Here is a 21,370-nt window from a genome sequence, read left to right as displayed (position 1 = left end):
CTGTCCCGTGCGGCAGGAGCCGGGCGCGCGGGCAGCCTGGGGTCCACCTGGCCCCCTCAGCACCCTGATGCCCCTCCGGACTCGGCGCGAGGTGCGGGTCCCGTTTCAGCGTTGCCGCTTCACGCCCAGTCCGTGCTCCCCGGTCCTGGGGGGAGGCAGGCGGCTCCCGCTACGTTTTGTGGACCCCCAGGCGAAGGCCAGGCACTCACTCACTCCTGGGGGGGAGGGGTGCAGCCCCACTCCTGTTACTTGCCCATCTGCACCATGAATACCAGAGATGTGTGCGCCTGAACAGAACTGTACGCCTCGCACATGTATTTACTCAGCAACCATTTCCTTACACAGTGCTCAAACATTTGTCCTCAGGCCGAGGGGCGGGGACTATGGCGAAACAGTGACCGTGGAGCAAAGCCAGGCCTCAGAGGAGTGGGCCAGCCTGGGGAGTGGGGCGTCCGAGGCGTTGTGTGAGCCGCCCCGATATCGGCACGGAGGGGCACGTGTTTAAGCGCGGAGCGAAGGCCAGCAAAGGGGACCAGGGAACCGGGGAGGGACTTGGACGCGGCAGTGAGGGAGGTTTTGTGGGAGACTGGGGCCTGCCGGACCTGGGCGTGGAGTGCCCCAGCGGCGACCCGCTGACTGCGGCCGCCAGGGGCTCCGCGCCCTGTGTGGCGCTGGTGGCACGCTGAGCGCTGGTCCTGCTTGGCCTGCTCGACCCCTGGTATCAGTGTCGAGCGGCCCTCGGAGCTCTCCAGTTTGCAGACGAGCGAGCTGAGGCTGCGGGAGGTGAGGGGACGGTTAGAGGCGGAGCTCAGACCGAGTTGTTGCCTGCCTGCCTCTGGGCCCCGAGCCTGTACCCGCTGCCTGGGGTGGGTTTCTCTGCCACCTGTCCGAGCCCGGGCCCGGGGAGGGGGTTTGCTGGTGGTCCAGCGGGCTCATTACAGGTGGGTTTTTGTGGAGGAGGATGGGAAAGGCATGGGGACACCTTTCGTGGGGGTGAAGGGCGGCTCATGCGACTGTTGGTCCCAGAAGGGCCTGTGGGGTGGGCCGCGTCCCCCGCAGGCAAGTCTGCGCCACAGCCTCCAGAGGGCAGGCGGTTCTGGGGGTTTGCAGGCAGGGGGGTCTGCGACCTCCGCTCCCTCCCCGCGTGTCCAGCAGCCTGGGGGACACGTGGCCCGTGGGCCCGTGTGCGCTGACCCGTGCACAGGAACGGCCTCCTCTGCCCTCCTCTTGCATGTCCACACGCAGCGGCCGCGTGCAAACGCCTCCCGTCCACTGAGGACACGTTGGCGGGCCCCAGGAGGCTCCCGGAGGCTCCAGAGTGGCACAGACACTCCAAAAGGCCCTTCCCTCATTCCCAGCCACGGCCAAGGCTCTTGGCCATCAGTAAATTGCAGAGTGTGTGAGTGAAGCTTCTAAGATGTGGTGTTTAGGGACCAAGGCTGGCGCTCTGCTTAGCCTCCTGAGGCCTCGGGCTCCTGACTGTGTTACGACCTCTGGCTGCCCTGTGTTGCCTGGCAACGCTGCAGCGCTTGTGAGTTTTGCCACCTGGGGAGGCTGCTGGGCTGCGGGCCCACCAGGGGCGGCCCTCCGTTGGCTGTGCTGCTCAAGCGCGGTTGTCTCTTCTTAATTCGCGTTTTACGTCTGTTGGTCATTGGCCATTGTTAAATTCATTATGGACTTTTTCTATCACGGCGAGCACTGCGTTCCTCTCCAGCCCCCTGCTCTCCCGCAGCCCGGCCGTGGGAGCGGGGGCAGGGGCAAGCCGAAGGCCTGCCGGGGGCCGGGGTGGGCCTCTGCCCTCTCCCAGGGGCTGGGGCAGACCCTCCCGCCTCGCGGGGCTTCCGCAGACGGAGGGGTCCACCTAAGTGACCCCAAGTCCTCTTGCGGGCTTCTGACCCTTCTTGTGGCGCTCAGCCGAGACCGGGGAGTGTGGGGACCGCCCTGCTGCCTGGCAGGGGCGACGCGCTCTGTGTGGCAGAATGGGGAGCAAACGCGGCAGGGACATTTCTCCCCACGCCTCACTTCTTATCCAAGGCAAGGACTCACCCGGGGGCCGAGGAGATCGGCGGGGTTTCCGGTCTCTCTGACGCCAAGCCCCCGAACCCTGGCGAGTGGACCGAGGCGGCGAGTGGACTGGGGGGCATCGCCCCCCGTGCCCCGGACAGTGAGGCTCCCAGCACTGCTGGGGTGGAGCGAGGACGACGGGGGACAAATCCGGGGACGAGGGCCTGGCGAGACCAAGGCATGGTCCACGGCGCCCTCGCCCCCTTTCTGCCGGGGCCGTGGTGCCGGCCACGAGGCCAGGGCCGGGAGCCGTCAGGGGCTCGGCGCAGGACGCGGGGGCGGCCACCTAGGTGTAAGGTGCAAGCCGAGGCTCGGATTGCTGCCTCCCGGCCTGTGATCGGAAACACCCTGGCTCTCCAGCTTCCTGACTCCCAAATAGACTGGTCAGAAAGGCCCCGATCACCTGGCCGAGTCCAGCGCCCAGCGCCCAGGAAGACTCGCTGTGCGCCCCGCGGCCCCGCCCCCACGCCTGCCAGCAGCGCTCTGTTCTGCGCACAGTGCTGGTCTCTGTCCTCTCAGCCTTTGTGGCAGCCCAACTCCGACAGCCCAGGGCCTCCCCCGCCCCTCCGCGCGGTGCATCAAAAGCAGGGGCGCTCGGTGACTTTTCTGTGTCGGGATTCGGTTCATCCCGAGCCAGCTGGCAGGTCTCCAGCAGCCCCCCTTCCCTCTGCTCCCCAGGGCCACCTGTGCACCTCAGGGGCACAGTCGTGACTGAGTGGAGTTTCTCCAGCTCACGTGTGGAGACGTGGGAGTGTCTGAGGAGGACACGGTTCTTTTGGTAACACGTGCCGCAGAAGGCAGCCTCGCCGCGGGGCACTCACCAGCCCACCTCTCTGGGGCGGCGGTGGTTCCGCATCCTGCCACTCCCTGCGCCGCTCCCTGCTCCCCCCCGCCCCCCGGCTGTTTCAGGGCTATTCTGGGCCGGCCAGCTGATGGCGAGAGCCAGGGAGACGCCGCCACACGTGCATGTCGGGGAAAGAGAGACACGTGCGTGTCGCTTGGAGAGCTTGCACTGTGGCCCGTTTATAGACGCGGTTAATCCCCAAGGCCCAGCTGCTTCACGCAAGGCGGCCGCCCAGCTTTAGATAGAAAGGAATCGAAGCACCTGTTTGCCAGAGGCCCCAGGCTGTCTGGAGGAGACTGGCTACATCCTCGTGGTCCTGCCGCCTCTTCGCAGCCCCTCCGGGGCCCCGCTGCCACCCGCCGCAGGCCTGCCGTGGCAGTCAGGGTGCCAAAGGGGAGGTGCGGAACCCCCTCCCCATGGGCCTCGCCCTTCCGCCGCCTCCTGGGGCCGCCCTGGCAAGCAGCTGCGGCCTTAGCCTGTGCCCTGAAGTCCTGCCCAACCTGAGTGCCCCTGCCTTCCAGGGAGGCGACTGCTGTTTGCGGACAGCGGCCGCTCACTGAGGGGAGGGGAGCCCCCCGCAGACATGGACACCCTCCCGGAGGCAGCCGAGGGCTGGGCGTTGTTACCTCCATCCTCCGAGGTGCGCGGCTCCTGAAGACAAGAACCCCGGCCCGTGTGGGCCAAGCGCCGTGGTAACAGGCCCCTCCTGTGTGCTCACAAGTGACCCCGCGAGGGAGGCGATGTGCTTCTCCTGCTTCCTAAACAGGCGGTGGCTCGTGGGGTCAGAGAGTGTGAGGAGCGCGGTGCCACGGGACGGGGCGGGGGCGGGGGATGGCGGGCGGGGGGGATGGCGCTGAGTGTGGACCCTCAGGCCCCTCCCCCTTCCTCATCCACCCTCCCGACCACTGAGAGACAGAGTCCAGCAGGTGAGGAAGAAAGGTGACAGCCAATCAGCAGGTGGCAACAGGCACTCTAGGAAAAGCCAAGGGGACCAGCTCACCTTCCCCCAGGCCTGGCCGACAGCGCCGACCGCCCCAGTGCCCGGTAAACCGAGGGGCTGAGGGGGTGTGTGCTCCGTGTCGGAGGCTCCCACAGAGAATGGGGACGGCTGAACCAGCCTGTGCTTCGCTCCCCCACAGCCCACACCACCTCTCCAGTCTGTCCCCCCGCCCCGGGCACCGATGTGACATGTGACCCTAAAGGGGGTCCCTGGAAATGCTAACCCAAGGTCACCCCCAGCTGGGTAGCTCGTGGAGCCCCTCTGCTCCCCGCAGCAGCATCTGGGGCCTGGAGGGCTTGGGCGCCTCCGCCAGGGTCACGCAGGGCAGAGCTCTTCCCTGCCCTCCGAGCGGCGCTGAGACGCCGGGACAGACGCACAGGTATGTCAGGTGATACAGCACGAGCGGCCCTGGCTCACCTTCCAAGCAGAGCGCTGTCGGCAGACGCGGGCCAAACCCACGCTTCCAGGGGCGGGAGACCGGGGGTCTCACTGCCGGCGGACGTCCCCCGCCCTCAGCCGCCTTCTCCGAGCGTCCGCTCTCCCCTCGGGCCTCAGCCCCCCCGACCCGCCCCCGCTCTCAGGAGACGCATGTCCACACTTTCGGAGGCCTCCCTGTTTCTCACACCTCCCGTCCTGGGACGGGACCACGTGTCCATCTTCACAGCCGTGTGACGGAGCGGGGAGAAGGCAGGTGGCTCCTCTCGGGACCTGGGACGGGCCACCTCACCTCCCTCGGCTCCGGTTTCCCTGGTGCAAGAGCGGGTTCAATGAGCGAACGCCTTTAAACGCTGTGGCGTGGTGCCCGGCTCGGAGCGCCTGCCCCGTAGCGCGAGTTCCCTTTGTGAGGGGAGGGGGCTCGGCGCCTTCACTCCATCGTCCCTTCACCGCAGAGGGGGCGGAATAGCGCCAGGCTCCGTGTAAACGGTCGAAGGGATCGCGTTCCCCAAGCTCTTAGTTTGGGGCCTGGCACGTGGAGGTGGGCGCTGAGAAATGCTAGCTGGTGACAAGGGTGTCACTGTCGTCACCCGTGAGATGACTGAGCTCTGATAACCCTTGCAGTGTCTCTTAGTTTCATTTCTCTTGTTGAAGTCAAGCAACCGTTTGTCCCCCGATTTGGAGGACCAGGCAGCGCAGGGCTGAGTGGTCATAAGGAGCTTGCACGCCCCCCCCCCACCCCCACTGCCCCACATGGTGTGTGTGGCTGCCGCCGAGGCCCTGGGGCCAGTGACTCCTGAGGACGGGGCCCACGGTGACTTCCTTGCTGTCCTCTTGGTCTCTTTCTACGGTGCTTGATTTTTTAAATAATGAGCATGAAAAGAATAAACCATTATTCTAAAAAATAAGCAAAATGTCAGCGAACGTTCGAAGAGCCAGCAGACCAGCACCGCCACGTGCCTGCCTTCCCAGCGGCCTCAGCCAGGGCGCGTCGCCCGCCGCACACCTGGTCTCCCCGCCGCGGGGGCTGGAGTCTCCGCACTCGCCCACCACCCCACTGGATTTGGGCAGCTGGGGCCAGTGAACTCTGGAACAGCCCTGCCCGGGGCCTGCCGGGCCCTGCGAGGCCCGAGGCTGCACAGCGGCCCCGGGCCTGTGTGTACGGTGAAGACACAGACGCAGCCTGCGGGCCTGCCGGTCCCCACGGTGCCGTGCGGGACTGTGTCGGCCTGGGCTCCACCGCAGCTCCTGCTGTGCTGAATGGCCGTGTACGCCCGCGCTCCGTGTTCACCGTCCAGCTCCCGGGCTGTTTCAGGAGTCCTCATGTGGAGTTAATAAGTATCAGGCCTTCGTTAGGAAAACCTTCAGAAATAAAGCTGGCCATTCACAGCGTGGTTTCTGGCAAAGGCCTTCCTTCCTCTACGGAGGGAAACTCTGTTTACCTTCTTGAAGAGTCAACAGAGCCCGGGGTCACCGTTCCTCCACCCAAAGAAGGGGCCCTTCCGTGTAGAGGGGGGACGGACGGATGGATGGATGGATGGATGGACGGCCGCCGGGACGAGGAGGACACGGGCCGGGACTGTGCTGGCTTTGGGCTGCACTTCGGAGCCCAAAAGCGTCTGTGTGTGTCAGAGCTGCGCCTGGTGTTCTGGGGTAACTCTCCAAGTCCATTGGCGCCATTCTTGAAAGTCTCCTAAATCTCTTACGTGTTTCTTTAATAATTACAATTTTCTCTGGAATGGGGGTGGTGATGATGTCACTGAGTTGCATGAGGAATGGGAGGGAACCCGGTTCCCCCTGGGAGCACCGTGTGCAGACACTGCATTAGGGTGGCCAGTAGCCGCGGGCCCTGCGAGGGGACACTCCCTGGTGGCCGGTCTTTGGAGGCAACGTCCTCAGAACCCAGCCTCCCTGACTGTTTTTAATGGCCCGTCTCATGAGGGCACCTCTGCCATTTCAAACCTTTGGAAAGACAAGCAAAGTACAGACCCAGGTAAACGTTGTCCTGCAGAGGGGCCTGGGGGAGCCGCAGGGCATCTCTGGTAGGCGACGCCCCGCAGGGCGCAGGGGAGCGCAGGGCTGCGCGGGGGGCGGCCTGGCCACCGGGCCTCTGTGCCTCCGCGTCCTGCCCTCGGACAGTCGGGTCGGTGGGAGGGTTCCACGAGTGCGCGCCCGCCCTCGGGACGTCAGAGAGCCAGGGAGCGCTTCCCGTCATTTCTGGGGACAGTGCCTGCCCCTTGGGGCAAAATCAAGTAAACGAGACGCAGAAACGAGCCAGGAAGCCAGGAAGCCGCTGTCAGTCTGAGCATCTCTGGAAGGGGGTTGGGGGGACCAGAGTGCCTGAGACCGCCCCCCCCAACCAGAAGAGCTCATTTCCTGTGGGTCCCGCCCAGCGTCCAGCTGCTGAGGGGCCAGCGAGCTCGGGGCGGGCGGCCACACAGCCTCCCTGCGTGACTCAGGCGACGCCAGTGTCCGCTGCGGAGGCCTCGGGGGCCTGGGGGTGAGCCCGGGGAGGAGCCGGCTTGGCAGCCCCGCAGGACGCTGATGAGGGAGGTCGCCCTGAGCCGCACAGGGCCGTGGGGAGAGCTCCCGGGCTGGCCGTCACTCCGTGGGGCACTTCCTGTCCTGCCCCCTGAGGTCTAGCTTGTGGCTCCCAAGCCAGAGACACGTCTGCCTGGCCCGAGCCTGACTCCCCTGCCTCCTGCTGCTGCCTCAGCCCCCTGGTCCCCGCCCCCCCCTGATTTCCTGCACAGGACAGCAGCCTCGGGGACCCACTACGGTCCCTTCTGAGAAGTGCTCCTCAGCTCTGCCCTCCCGTCCGTCACCCAGCCTGCACTCTGGTCCCAGTGGCTGTCCCGTCCCTGCCCCTGGGACAGCCCCAGGGCGGGGACAGCCCCAGGGCGGGGACAGCCCGTGTGTCTGGGGGCGAGGCAGCCGGTGCCGGGGGTCTTGCCTCTGGCCGGGAACGAGAGTGGGACCTGAAGGTGCCGCCACAGTCCGGCCGGGTTGGGAGTCGGTCCCTGTATCTACAGGGTCCGGCTCAAATAACGCCCCTTTTTTATTACAACGTCATCAGCGTGTAATTCTGTAACACAGAAGTGTCACTCTCAAGCACACCGCGTGACATTTTAGGAATGTTCCAGTTAAAACTACAAACCATGACGCCCATGTCGTTACCCGACCCCCCGCGCCAAACAGGCCTTCCTTCCGCCGGACCCTGTAGTTGGTGCTTCTAGGTTCGGTTCCGGGACAGAAAGACCGCCCAGCGAGCTGTGTCTGCTCATAAATGAGCCCGTAGCAGGGCCTCCTTTTTTCCTTGCTCACAGGTTAGCCCTCAGCCCTGGCAGGTGTGGCTCAGTGGGTCGGGTGTCGTGCCGCAAACCAAAGGTCGCCGGTTCCATTCCCAGGGCACATGCCTGGGTTTTGAGTCTAGTCCCCTGTCAGGCTGTGTGGGAGGCAGCCGATGGATGTTCCGCTCTCACATCGATGTTTCTCTCCCTTTCCTTCTCCCTCCATTCCCCTCTCTCTAAAAATAAACAAAATGTAAAAAAAAGAAAAGGTTAGCACTCAGGATCTTCTGAATAATTTTCACGAGCCACAGAACATGTGAGCCGATCTTCACTACCCCCGATCCTCCCTGCGTTTGGGTCTGCGGGTGGCCTGGCTTGTGCGCCGGGCCCTGTCGGCCCAGGCAGGTCAGGTGCCCTACGGGGGCCTCCGTGCAGCCCGCCCCCTGCCCGGACGCGTGAGCGAGGGAGCGGCTCCCCTCGGAAGAGGTGCGAGGGGCTGACGCTGGGGCTGCGGAGACCTCAGGCCCTGCCTCCCTGCGGTCCCCCAGCCCCGCCCACTGTGCGTCCAGACAGGAGCTCCAGGTCTGTGTGTGTCCCCCTCGGGGTGGGAGGCGCGTAGGACTGGGCGTCAGAGCCATTAAGGTCCTTTTCTGTGGGCATTACGTTGCACTAATGGAAGATAAACAAGATAAACAGCTACAGGCCAGGATCCTGGGCGTGGACAGGCTCCATTTTATCCTTTAATCCTTGTAGTCAGGGAGCCAAACGTCCCGGGAACTGTGGGTGGATCGGGAAGGACCCCGAGAGCCTCTGTTTGGGGGGCGGGGGGGTGGCTGGGGACAGAGCCAAGGCACAGGTCAGCCCGTGCGGGGCCTGGGGGGTTGGGTCCTGGGGAGCAAGCCCTGCCTGTCCTGGACGGGGTGGGGGTGGGGGTGGGGCTGGGCGCCTGCCCTCCCCCGCCCCTCCCAGGCTTGGGCGGAGCTGCCTCTGTTTCCCGGCTCTGAACGTCTGGGTGACCTGCACCCAGGGTGGGGCAGGCCGTGTGCGAGTGCCGCATAGGAAGCAGCTGCCCTCCTCCCACGCCCCTTGTGGCAGAGTGGACGCGCCAGCTCACCCTGCAGAGGAGCCGGCGGAGGTGTGAGAGGCCCAGCCACTTACCTGTCCGGCTGGGATCTGAACCAGGAGACTGTCTGGCTCCAGGGCCTGTGTCTGCCGGAACCACTTCGCCTTCAAAGAGCATCTTGTTCTAAGGAGAATGGACAGGTAGCTTCCAGAAGGTTAGAAGGGAAAAAAGAAAAAGAAAAAGAGAAAGGCTCTGATTCAGGGGCACCTGCGGAAATGCCCTTGATCTTGGTTTCCGGTGTGTGAAGGGGCAACCATGCGGTCCTTCCCCCGCCCGTGTCCCCACGTGCTCCCAGTCACCAGGGCTCTGGGGACATCGGACGACTGGCTGAAGATGCGCGTTCAATAGTGAGCAAGTGAGCTTCCACCTCCCTGCTCGAGACTCAGGTCCCCACACTGGGGACAGCTTCCCACCAGCAGCCAGTGGGGATTTTAAAAGCAAATTTTTAAAAAAATCCTCACCTGAGGGTATTTTTATTGGTTTTAGAGAGACAGGAAGGGAAAGGGAGAGAAACATCAGTTGGTTGCCTCCTGTATGCGCCCTGACCAGGAATCGAACCCACGTCCAACCTTTTTCTGTGCGGACGACGCTCCACTGGCTGAGCCACCCGGCCGGGGCTGCCAGCCAGCTTTGCCGCGATCTTTCAAAGGCCGAGCCCAGCCGTGTCTCTGGGGGGTCCCTCGGAGCGGTTTCTCCGCCGTCTGACTGAGGTTTTCTCCACTGCAGCGGGCGGGGTGCCCCGTGCCAGGAGGTGGGCCCCCAGCTTTTGTCTTTAGGCACCAAACCCCCTGCAGTGGCTTGGTGAGGGGGGCTCAGTGAAGCTGGGCTCCCCCCGACGCCACGCCGAAGCCCCCGGCGTCGGCCGACGCGCGCCCTGACGCAGTCTGCGTCGTGTGCACCGAAATACTGTCATGGATGCCAAGCTGCTTTCCTCACCACAGGAAAGTGCCTGCGTGAAAGGATATCGTGAGATGAAAACTTTCATCTTCATCCAAACCAAAAGGAATGAGAAACCCCCAGCAGGTCGACATCGTTTTGTTTTTTCCAAGAAAGCTCTTCAGGGGCATCCAACCCCACAACCCAGGACGGCTGTGGACACGGCCCAGCACAAAAATCGTAAAATCACTTAAAACATTGGGGGATTTTTTTGTGATTACGTGTTGCAATGTATTTCATGTGTGGCCCAAGACAACTCTTCTCCTTCCAGTGTGGCCCAGAGATGCCAAAAGGTGGGACACCCCGTAACCTTTTTGAAATTCTTTGTTGTAAACTGCTGTGTGAGAAGTGTTCTTAAACATTCCCAGGGGGATAGAAGAAATAGATGTTTTTGAAATGATGGTGTAGTCGTAATGGGAAAGTATTTTGAAAAATGACCTAAGAAATCTTCTCGTGTGAACACACACGCACACACGCCCTCTTTGACCTAGGAATCCCATTTCTGGACATTTATCTTCAAGAAATTATCCACAGTCAGGAAATGAGAATGTTCATTGCACACTTACGCATAATAACAAAATACAGGAAGTAGTCTACTATGCTGTAGCCCCCCACCACGGCCCTGATAGAATGTATATTTATTGAAACTTAAAACGATCAAAGCCATGCGTTAACATGAAAACGCCTCTTTTCTGAAGGAAACGAGTCAGCTGTGCGGTGGGGCCACCCACTTAAGTTGCAACTTGACGTCCCTGTCGAGGATTCCTGGTGGCGGGCTTTCCTCCCCGGCCCCCTTGGGTCGTGGCCAAACCTTCCCTGTGAGCGCTGCGTGGTCCCCAGGGACGGTGGTCCACGGGGCCCCCTGCTCCTGGCCTCGGACGGGGCCCCGTCTTCCTCGCCCCGCAGACCGCAGGGAGTTCAGTGGGCCCAGCCGGCCGGAGGCACTTCTTCACCGCTTTCCCGGGCTGGTTGGTTGAGTTTAAGTTGAGTATAAATCCTGAATTTGTGCAGGGAGCCCAGTCCCCCTGAGGTGCCCGATGCTCACTGACCCCTGGGGTCGGCTTTGTTCCTAGCTTGGGAACTTCCTGCCCTGACCTCGGACCCTGCTGTGCTTTAGAAAACGCCGTGTTCTTCATCCCTCATTTCCGTGTGTTTGCAGTGGGATGCTTGGTCCTAAACTGGCCCAGAGTCCGCACTCCCCTTCCCCCGTCTTACGGCCACTCTGTGAGAACATCCTTGCGGAATACCCGGCTTTAGAGTGAAGGGGCACGTGGGTTTATAGTGACCATTTACCCTTTGCAAACATTCTGCCTTGACGTTACAGCGTCTTGAAAACAGTCACTGTACGAATCGCCCCTTTAACTGCTGTCTTTCCTTCCAGCACGCGTACACGGCCACAGCCATTAATGGGACAGACTTCTGCACATCAGCCAAGGACGCGTGCAGGCTCTTGGCCAAGAAGTCGCATCATTTCACATCTGTTAACCGCTTTGGAGACTTCATCATTTTTCTAGGAAAGGTGAGGCGTCTTCACTAAAACAATAAATAAAGGCACTTGGGATCCAAAAATTAGGTCATACAACAAGGCTTGGAATGGGAACAGACGTTTCTCGCGCGCCTGCTCTCAGCCAGATGCTCTGCTCCCTCGAGTTTATCGCCAACCCCGGGAGGCGTCCCGGTGGGTCACGGGCTGGGGCCCCGCGGGTAGCTGGAGCCGCACTTGGAACCCTGTCCTTCCACCCAGTCTCTCCGTCCTTCGGGGTCCCACGTGCTCACATGTGCAATGAAAATGCCACCCCCTCAGGAAGCGGGTACTTCCTCGGTGGGGAGTGTCACGAGCTACGTGAAGCGGCGGGGAGACCGGGCGGGCTGCCCGTGCTGTGTGTGAAGGTGTTCGGTCTCTGCAGAGACGGGATTGGTGGTGTCCCAAGCAGGGCCAGGGCCACCTTTCTGCTGTCACCCGAGTCGTTTTCTTCAAGGGACCGCCTGTGACCCCGTGGGGCAGAGGAGCTTGCGAGTGAGGGGCCAGCCCTGCGGGCCCCGTGTCTATAAACTCGCCCCAAGAGGCGCCCTGGAGCGCGCGGGGAAGGGGGCGGGAGTGCCGGCAACACGGCCCTCACGGCGCCGCCTGGGGGTTCTTACACCGTGCCCCCCAAGTCACTTTCCACGTGACTGTCACCCGCCGGCCTCGTTCTGCGCCCCGCCCCGCAGCCGCCCGATCCCACTCCCACCGGACTGCCCTTCGGGCTCCTGGCCGCAGACGTGCCGCCCGCCCTGTCCCGCCCCCCCGCCGCCCCAGGCCGGACGTGCCTCCCAGCCGCCCTGCGCTGGGGCCGCCGCACGGGCGAGAGCCTGGTCTCCAGCTGCGGCCTGGCAGCGCCGCACGTGGGGACGCCTGGCTCCTGACCCAGCGCGCCGTGCCGCTGTGGCACTTGGCTGTCCCTGCGCATTGCTGTCATAGTGAGCGGCCGTCCGCAGCCGGTCCCGGCCTGCTTGGGGCTGACAGGTGTCTGCTCAGGGCACACGTATTTTCAGGCTCAACCGGGCCCTGGCGACCGTGCCCGTGGCGGTAGCTCCGGAAGCACACACTGACGGCGCCTTTCTAAACAGGTCAAAGGAGCTGTCGTTAAGTGGGTAATGCTGTTTGCATTAGCTTGGCAGGCTTATGGGCGATAACATTTTCTAATCGTTACCTGTTAACATATTTTGGAAGGAGGTTTCACCTTTATAACAGACTTATTTTTTTATTTTACTTTGGGAAACAATCCATTTTTCCCGTATTTCCTGTAATGAACGCAGAATTGCTAAGAGCTTCTAACAAGCGTGTGACAACCAGGGTGTCTTTGGGTTTTTTTTTTAATCAAGCAGCGTTCCGGCGGTCGCGCATCTCTGCGGGTCCCCGAGGGCAGAGCGGACTCCAGGCAGGCTGCATTCTGTCTGTCAAAGAACTAGGTGCCTGCGGCCCACGGTCCCGCCCCTGGAAATAGAAGAGTTGCATATAGAGTAACCCCGTCCTCTTCCCACCAATCGCTGGGAAGGCCTCGCTGTCCAGCCCTCGGGGGTCCACATGGCCACGTGGAAAACCACGGTATAGCCACCCCATGGGTTGTTGCGCTGTTATTTAAAAAATGGCGTTTATACAGAAGTTTCTCAGTGCAGATGCTTATTGTGGTGTAAAAGGGGAAAAGAATCGTTATGTGGGATAAATACGACCCCTAGGCAGGGGGGACAGAGGCACACCCCCCTCCCCGCCCTCCGAGTCACCAGGCCCCTTTGCTGTCACCGCTTGGCACGTTTTTCTCCAATGCACTTCATCATCCCCAGTGTTCTGGCGCGCGTCCCTTCCAGCGGGGTGCCCAACAGCGCCGCAGACACGCGCATGCGGGCGCCACGGGCCCCCGATGGCACCCTGTCCCACGTGAGCCCGGCCAGTCGGCGAAGGCGTGCGCGCTCTCTCCTTGTGCCAGGTGCTGGTGGTGTGCTGCACGGTCTTCGCAGGGCTGATGGCCTTCAACTACCACCGCGAACTCCAGGTGTGGGCGGCGCCCCTGCTCCTGGCCGCCTTCTTCGCCACCTCTGTGGCGCGCAGTGCGTTGTCTGTGTTCGCCACTGTGCTGGACGCACTTTTCCTGTGTTTTGCCGTCGACCTGGAGACAAACGATGGCTCGTCCGATAAGCCCTACTTCATGGACCCGGAACTCCTGGTAAGCACACAGCCCCTTCCCCGGTCGTCTGCACGCCCATGGGCATCCGGACGCGCGGCCTTTGCCCGGGAGCCGGCCTCAGTCCGCCCGTGGGGCCTCTCGGTGCCCCTCCAGGGAGCGAGGCGTGGGCCCTGCCCCTGAGGCTGAGCTGCGTCCTTGGTGGCACTCCCTGGAGAGAGGTGAAGTGGAACCACTAGCGCTGACCAAGCGAGCTGGCCACCCGGCGTGCTGGCCACCGGAGCAGCCCAAGGCCCATCGGAACCCGGGGCTCGGTCCGCCTCCCAGCGGTGGCCCTTGTCCCAGAGCTGCCCTGCAAGCCCACGTACCACGGCTTCGCCGCCGTCTGCCGGGGGCGCATGGGGACAGGCCCGCTGCTGGGGCCTTTTGCTAACCATGCGCGCCCCCACGAGAAGGCCGCACCCCGAGCACAGCCTGCGCCTCCTCTTCTGGAAATAGCAGGCAGCTGTCCCCCGCAGCTTACGCAGCACAGCCGTCACCTGCCCGATCCTGTGCAGACAGGGACCTCTGAGCAGCTGACGCGGTCTGGCCTCTCCTCCCCTCGCCTGGGGCCAGGGGCGTCTGACTCTTCTCTCCATTCCCCGCTGTAAAACCTAGGTGTTGCAGCCCCTTAGCTTTTGAAAGGAGTGTGCAGGGCGCTCTGCCGTCCAGCCGGGCGCCGAAGCTCACCGGGCACCTCTGCGGTTTTAGAGGGCCACGTCCTCTCCCGCCTGCACGCGAGGTGTGAAGCCACGATGGCACTCCGGCCTAGTCGGACATGGTGGCAGGACGCGGGCCCAGTCTTCTCCTGATTTGCGCTTTTCTGATTTAAAATCCACTCGGGAATCTCCTCCACACACACCCCCACCCCACCCCAAATACTTTAATGCCACAGGGGAAAACCTTTTTAAGGACTAAATTCCCCCAAATGATACGGCCGAGGAAACGCTGCCAGCAGTGCAGGCCATGACCCTGGTCTAACTCCCTCTCCTGTTTCTCAGAGTTTTGTGAAAAGGATCGAGAAGCTAAACGGCTCGAGGTCACGGAGAGGCAGGCGCTGCGCGGGGCACGAAGAAGGAACGGAGCTCCGGCCCGTCGGGAGATAGGCGGCCCGTGGGCGTTTGCCCCGGGACAGCTACCCCGCTGGGAGCCGGCCAGGGGCTGCGCCGAGGCCGCAGGTCAGCGCCGCCCGAGCGGCCCTTCCCGCCTGAGCGGCCCTTCCCGCCCGGCCGCCTTCCCGCTTCCCGCCCTGCGGCCGTGTGGCTCGCCCCTCCGCTGCACTTGCCGGGACAGGACAGCCCTTCCAGAGCATGTCTGCAGCGCCAGTCAAAGAGCACACTGTGTGCCCGCCCCGTCAGGGCTCACCCCTCCCTCGCCGCCGGCGAGCCACCCCGGCAGAGGCCCTTGGAACGAGCCCCGCCCAGAGCAGGGCTCCTGGCCCCTCCTGGCCCCTCCCGGCCCCACATGGGCGCAGTAGGTTATAACACTGCAGGGCACCTGCACCTCTTAGGCACTGACCGCCACAGCCAGAGCCGCCACCGACCAGCGCGGTCGCAGACCAAGGCAGGCGCCCCATTTGCGGGTTAGGAGTGCCAGACCCCGTCTCCCAAATCGGCAGGTGTCCTGGGGAAGCGGCTTCCCACCTCCGCCTGTCTGGGAGTCGCTCAGACCCCGACCCAGGACCGAGCCTCCATGGCCACAGCAGGTGTTGGGGGGCTTCTCCTTTTTAAAGCTTTAAACGTGTTGGAACCTGTCACGTGTTGACAGGTGGCCCCACTCCAGTCAGATGAGAAGGGGAACCGTCACCCATGGTCCCAAGGGAGGCCGGGGCCGGGTCGGCTCCTGCAGGACAGGCAGTGCCGCAGGCCCCCGAGCCCCGGGAGGGACACATGGGACAGCCGGGGCCCGGGTCGGCCCGAACAAATATAAATGACCATTTGGGTCTTAAGCAGCAGCGCCAGAGGGGTTCCCAGAGCAGTGTTTTGGAAATAGTCCCTGCGGCCTGAGAAGCAGCAGACAGGGCTTTCGTGGGGACCCGGCCCCCTGCGTCCTCGTTATCTGCCTCAGCCAACGCGGGCAGGCGCGGTTCACCGCCGCCCCCACCCCCACCCCCAGCCTGTCCTATCGGGAGGGGTCACTCGCCTGAGAAAACATCCCCGTGTGCGAGCCGCCAGTTTTCTCTCACCGAACGGACTTGCCTGTCGTTATAACCCACTTAACTCTTTGGCCTCCTCTGTCGTGTCTGGAGGTTAGGGTGTGCTGGCACTTCCCATGATAAACCCTAGTTTAATATCCAGCAGCATATCCTGTGCCTGATCCGAGACGTTTCTCTTATAAAAAGTGGATGTTCACTAGAAGGTAGAAATGAATAGATTGTTTAAAGTAACGGCATTATAAGTGATTTTAAAATTGTATTCATCTGATCATTTTGTGTGCTATATTTCTATGGATTGCATTCTTTTTTAAAATTAATTTTTCAATTATAGTTGACGTACAGTATTATATAGTTTCCGGAGGACAACGTAGCGATTAGACATGTGTGTACCTTACGGAGTTGTCACCGGTAAGTCTGGCTCCCACGTGCGCCACACGTAGTTCCTACACTGTTACTCACGTGTTCCCTGTGTAGCACTTTACATCCCCGGGGCTGTTTTTATAACTGGCGACTTGTACTTCTTCATTCTTCCCCTTTTATATCCAGCCCCCCAAACCCCCTCCTATCTTGCAAGTATCAGTTTGTTCTCTGTATCTACGAGTTTGTTTCTGATTTGTTCATTTACTTTGGTTTTTTATCCTCCACACATAAGTGAAACCATGTTGCTTACCCTTCCCCGTCTGGCTTATTTTACTTCATGTAACACCCTGGAGGGTCACCCGCGTTGCTGCACGTGGCGAGGTCTCACTCCTCTCTAAGGTGAGTGAGACTCCACTGAGTGAATGTACCGCAGCCTTTTGACCCTCGTCCGTTGACGGGCTCCGAGGTCGCGTCCCCAGCCAGGCCACTGTAGGCGACGCTGCAGTTCACACGGGGGTGCATGGGTTCTTGTGCATTAGTGGTTTGGATTTCTTTGGATAAAAACCCAGAAGCAGAATTGCTGGGTCGAAGGGCAGCTCCATTTTTGGTTTTCTGAGATAAACCCACACCGCTTTCCACAGCGGCCGCACCAGCCGGCACGCCCACCCACGCTGCACGAGGGCTCCCTTTTCTGCACGTCCGCACCAGCACTTGTTGTTTGTTGATTTATTAATGACAGCCATTCTGACAGGTGTGAGGTGGTATCTCCCTGTGGTTTTAACTTGCGTCTCTGATGATCAGTGACGTTGAGCGTCCTTTCATATGTCTTGGCCTCCTGTATGTCCTCCTTGGAGAAGTGTCTGTCCCCGTCCTCTGCCTATATTGTAACTGGATGTTTTGTTTTGTTTTCCAATGTTGAGCTATGTGAGTTCTTTACACATCTTGGACACATCATTTGCAAATATCTCCCATTCAGTAGGTTGCCTTTTTGTTTTGTTGATGGTTTGCTTTGTGATGCCAAAGCTTTTCAATTTGAGGTAGTTCCATTCGTGTACTTTTGATTTGCTGTGTTTGCCAGAGGTGACATATTAAAAAAATTACTAGACCGATGTCAAAAAGCTTATCACCTGTTTTCTTCTAGGAGTTTTATTTAAATCTTTAATCCATTTTGAGTTTACCCTTGTAGATGGTGTAAGAAGGTGGTGTGGTTTTGTTGTTTTGCATGTATCTGTCCAGTTTTCCTGGCGCCATTTATTGGAGAGACTGCCTTTACGCCCTGTGTCTTCTCGCCTGCTCTGTCGTGTATTAATTGACCGTGTACGGGTGGGTTTATTTCTGGGCTCACCCTTCCGTTCCACTGATCTGTGTGTCTGTTTCTATGCTGGTACCAGGCTGCTTTGATTACCATGGCCTGGAAGTATAGTTTCGTACGAGGTAATGTGATACTATTTCTTCTTTCTCAATATTGCTTTGACTATTGAGGCTCTTTTGTAGTTCCATATAAATATTAGGATTATTTGTTCTAGTTCTGTGAAAAAAAAGTCACTGGTGTTTTGGTAGGGATCACGTTGAATCTGTAGGTTGCTTTGGGTGATAGGGTCATCGTTGCGACGATCATTCTTCTAATCCATGAGCACGGTATAGGCCTCTTCAGGTGTGTCTTCAATTAAATTCCACAAGGTCTTTTGCAAATATAGATCTTTTATCTCCTTGGTTAAACTTATTCGCAGGTATTTTATTCTCTTTGATGCCATTGTAAATGGGAGTGTTTTCTTAATTTTTCTTTTGGATAGTTTGTAATCGGTACATAAAAATACAGCCTATTTCTGAACATTACTTTTGTCTCCTATAACTTTACTGAATCCAGTTAATAGCTTTTGGGTAGACTCCTTAGGGTTCTCTATGTAGTATCGTGTCATCTGAAAATAATGACAGTTTTACATTGTCCTTTCCAATCTGGGTGACTTTTATTTCCTTTTCTTGTCTGACTGCTGTGTCTAGGACTTCTGGTGCTGCGTTGATAAAAGTGGTGGGAGGGGACAGCCCTGTCTTGTTCCAGATCTTAAGGGAAAGGTGTCTGGTTTTCCCCGCTGAGTATGATGCTGGCTGTGGGTTTGTCATACATGGCCTTTTTCATGTTGGGATATGTTCCACCTGTCCCCACTTTGCTAAGAGTTTTTATCATAATGGGCGTTGGATTTTGTCAAATGCTTTCTCTGCATCCATTGATAATGATCATGTAATTTTATCCTCCATTTTATTAATGTGGCGTATCCCGTTTATTGATTTGTCAATATTTAACCAGCCTGTATCCTGAAAATAAATCCCACTTGATCATGGTGTACGATCCTTTCAATGGATTGCTGAATTTGGTGTGCTAGTATTTTGTTGACGATTTTTGCTTCTAGGTTTATGAGGGATATTGGCCTATAATTTCCTTTTTTGTGGCATCTTTACTGGTTTTGGAATCAGGATAGTAGTAACCTCATAGAATGAGATGGTGAGCTTTCCCTCCTCGTCAGTGTTTTGGAATAGTCTGAGGATATTCACTGAATGTTTGGTAGCATTTATCTGTGAAGACATCTGCTTTGCTGGGAGTTTTTTTTTTTTATTACTGATTTGATTTCATTACTGTGTTTGATTTGATTTCATTTTGTTTCTTCTGGATTCAGTCTTGGGAGGTTGTATGTTCCTAAGAATTTATCCATTTGTTCCAGGTTGTCCAATTTGTTGGCATATAGTTGCGTGTAGTATTTTCTTATAATCTTTTGTATTTCTGTGGTGTTGATTGTCACTTCTCTTTCATTTTTGATTTTATTTACTTGGGTCCTCTCTATTTTTTCTTGGTGTGTCTGGCTAAAGGTTTATCTTTTTTGTTTATCTTTCCATAGAACCAGCTCTTGGTTTTATTAATCTTTTTAATTTTGTATTATTTATTGTATTTATACATGATCTTCCTACTTTTGTCTTTTAACCTTCATACTAGCTTTAATTGGCGATCCGCTACTTTTACTATTTGCCTTTGTCAGAGGGATTTTTTTTCCTTTCTTATATTTTCTTATTCATGTTTTTTTATCTTTTCTACTTAAAGAAGTCCCTTTAACATTTCTTGTAATGCTGGTTAGTGGCGATGAACTCCATTAGCTTTTGATTGTATAGGACACTATACCTCCTTTTCAATTCTAAATGATGATCTTCCTGGGTAATCTTGGTTGTAGGTTTTCCCTTTTATCCCTTTGAATATCTCCTGCCAGTCTCGTCTGGCTTGCAAAGTTTCTGTTGAGAAATCAGCTGACAGTCTTTTGGAAACTCCCTTGTAGGTAACTAACTGCTTTTCTCTTGCTGCTTTTAAGATTCTCTGTCTTGAGCCTTTGGTAATTTAATTACAATGTGTCTTGGTGTGGGCCTCTTTGGGTCCATCTTGTCTGGGACTCTCCGTGCTTTCTGGGCCTGCTTGTCTATTTCCTTCTCCAGGTCAGGGAGGGTTTCAGTCACTATTTCTTCATATTAGTTTTCGATCCCTTTCTCCCTCTGGGACCCCTGTGATGTGAATGCTGTTAAGCTTGATATTGTCCCAAAGGTCCCTTCAACTGTCCTCTTTTTTTACAGATTTTTTTCTTTTTGCTGTTTTGGATTGGGTGTTTTCTGCTCCCTTACCTTCTCGATCATGGATTCGATTCTTTGCGTCATCTAATCTGCTGTTGGTTCCCTCGTGTGTGCTTTTCAGCTCAGTTACTGCATTCTCAAGTTCTGATTGGTGCCTTTTAATATTTCCTACCTCTTCGCTGCAGTTCTCAGTATTCGTGTATTCTTCTTCCACATTCATCGAGCATCTTTGTCGCCAGGGTTTGGAACCCTGCGTCTGATGGATTGCTCGTCTTCATTTTGTTTAGTCCTGTTTCTGGAGTTTCATCCCTGCTGTTTCATCTTGGGGCGTTTTCATCGCACGTTGGCGGGCTCCTGTGCGTGTTCCTGTGTATTAGGTAGAGCTGCTACGTCTCCCAGCTTGGAAAGGGTGGTTTTATGTAGGTGTCCCAGGGGGCCCTGTGGAGCAGCCCCCCGCAGGCACCCGAGCCAGGGTCTCTGGGGCGCCCCGCGTGTAGGTTGTGCGTGCGCCCCCATCCTGATTGGGCTTTGGTCGCTGCCGGCATGTTGGGGGCAGGGTTTCTCTCAGGCTGACGGGCTCTGGTGGCCCGGTCACCAATACAGCAGATGGGTCACTGTTTGAGGGCCGACCCCCACGGAGCAGGAATTACTTCAGAAGGGCTCTGGCGTCAGCTTGGCCCGCCTGTCAGGTGTGTCAGCTGTGGGGCTGCTCGGGAGGGGCGCTGGTGCCAGGGCGCTGGGTCTGGAGCCTTGGGCGGGGCTCCGGCGCGGGCCAAGGCCGGCCGCCTGTTGTGCCGGGCTCGGGGCCGCCCGCCAGGAGCTGCGGAGTGACCCGCGGTCAGTCGCCCCTTGTGCCGGGCTTGGGGCTCCTTGACGGGAGCGGCCGTGCTCGCCAGGGCCTGCTGCTGCTGTGTGGTGTTCGCAGCCCTTCGAGGGAGTTTGCTGAGGAGCCGAGGCCGGCAGCTTGTGTGCGGGCTCTGGGAGGGGGGGCCGCGCACAGGCACGGAGGGGGCCTCGGGGCCCAGCAGGGGTGGCGGCCGAGGTAACGGGCAGCACAGGCGCGGTGTCCGCCTGCACGGGCCCGGCTGGGTGCAGCGCTCGCCAGCAAAGGGCCTGTGGTGCCCACCAGCGCTTCCGTCCGTGGGGACAGTTCCCCCGACCCGTCCCCCCAGCCCTCACCCAGAAGTTAGTCATTTTAGTTCCCCCCGAGGTGGCCGTCCGGGCTGGGCCTGAGTGTGTGCGGCGCCCTTTCCCTGGGACACAATCCCTGCTCACAGCCAGGTGCTCTGGGACTCCCCTCCCCGATCGGTGTCCCATTCGGGGGCCAGGTGTGGGCGGGGGCCCCTTGCTCCTTGGGAAGCGGGGACCTCTGCCACCGAGACACGCCCCCCCCCGCCCGGTTCTTAATGTCCCATGTGGGTCGGGACCTGCCTGTTCCGTGTCTCCGCCCCCGTCTTGTCACGGCTCCTCTCCCTCCTCAGTGACAGGACTTCTGCTCCGCCAGTCGTCCGGTGGTTCTCAGGGATGCCTGTTCTCTCATTGGCTAAAGTTCTGATGTGGCCGTGGGGGCGGCGACACAGTGTTCACCTCTGGACCCTGCCCCGGGTGCTTCTCACTAACACGTATTCACCCCGGAACGTGAGTGCAGAATCCCACCCTCCCCTCCACCGGTGTTTCTGAAGATGAGTCTACAATTACTGGAAGCCGCATGCAAGGTAGGTTGGGGGCAGCTGTGTCACAACAGAACAAGCAAGGGCCTGGCAGCTGTTGGACTCTTGGCCGTGGACAGGACGGGCCACACCAGGTCCCCCTTTGGCGGGGCCGCATCCGCCGCCCGGGGCGCCGCTGTGTGGGTT

General features: G+C 59.0%; 1 protein-coding gene across 3 annotated transcripts in view; it reads left to right on the top strand.

Annotated features, from left to right (window-relative positions):
- The window catches only part of SLC44A3 (solute carrier family 44 member 3), a 47,439-nt gene extending 32,940 nt beyond the window's left edge, over nucleotides 1-14,499 (top strand). For all 3 annotated transcript variants that reach the window (XM_054564692.1, XM_054564691.1, XM_054564690.1), the window contains 3 exons: nucleotides 11,074-11,211; nucleotides 13,160-13,396; nucleotides 14,395-14,499. In XM_054564692.1, the coding sequence (XP_054420667.1) occupies nucleotides 11,074-11,211; nucleotides 13,160-13,396; nucleotides 14,395-14,499 (480 nt within the window). The remainder of the gene's footprint in view (nucleotides 1-11,073; nucleotides 11,212-13,159; nucleotides 13,397-14,394) is intronic.
- Nucleotides 14,500-21,370: the final 6,871 nt, after the last annotated feature.

The sequence above is a fragment of the Pteronotus mesoamericanus genome, unplaced genomic scaffold (assembly GCF_021234165.1).
Source record: "Pteronotus mesoamericanus isolate MK-2021 breed Mesoamerican mustached bat unplaced genomic scaffold, CSHL_Meso_final scaffold_99, whole genome shotgun sequence".
In the NCBI taxonomy this organism is placed as follows: domain Eukaryota; kingdom Metazoa; phylum Chordata; class Mammalia; order Chiroptera; family Mormoopidae; genus Pteronotus; species Pteronotus mesoamericanus.
Note: the sequence above shows the minus strand (reverse complement) of the source record. Positions and strands in the feature narration are given on the sequence as shown.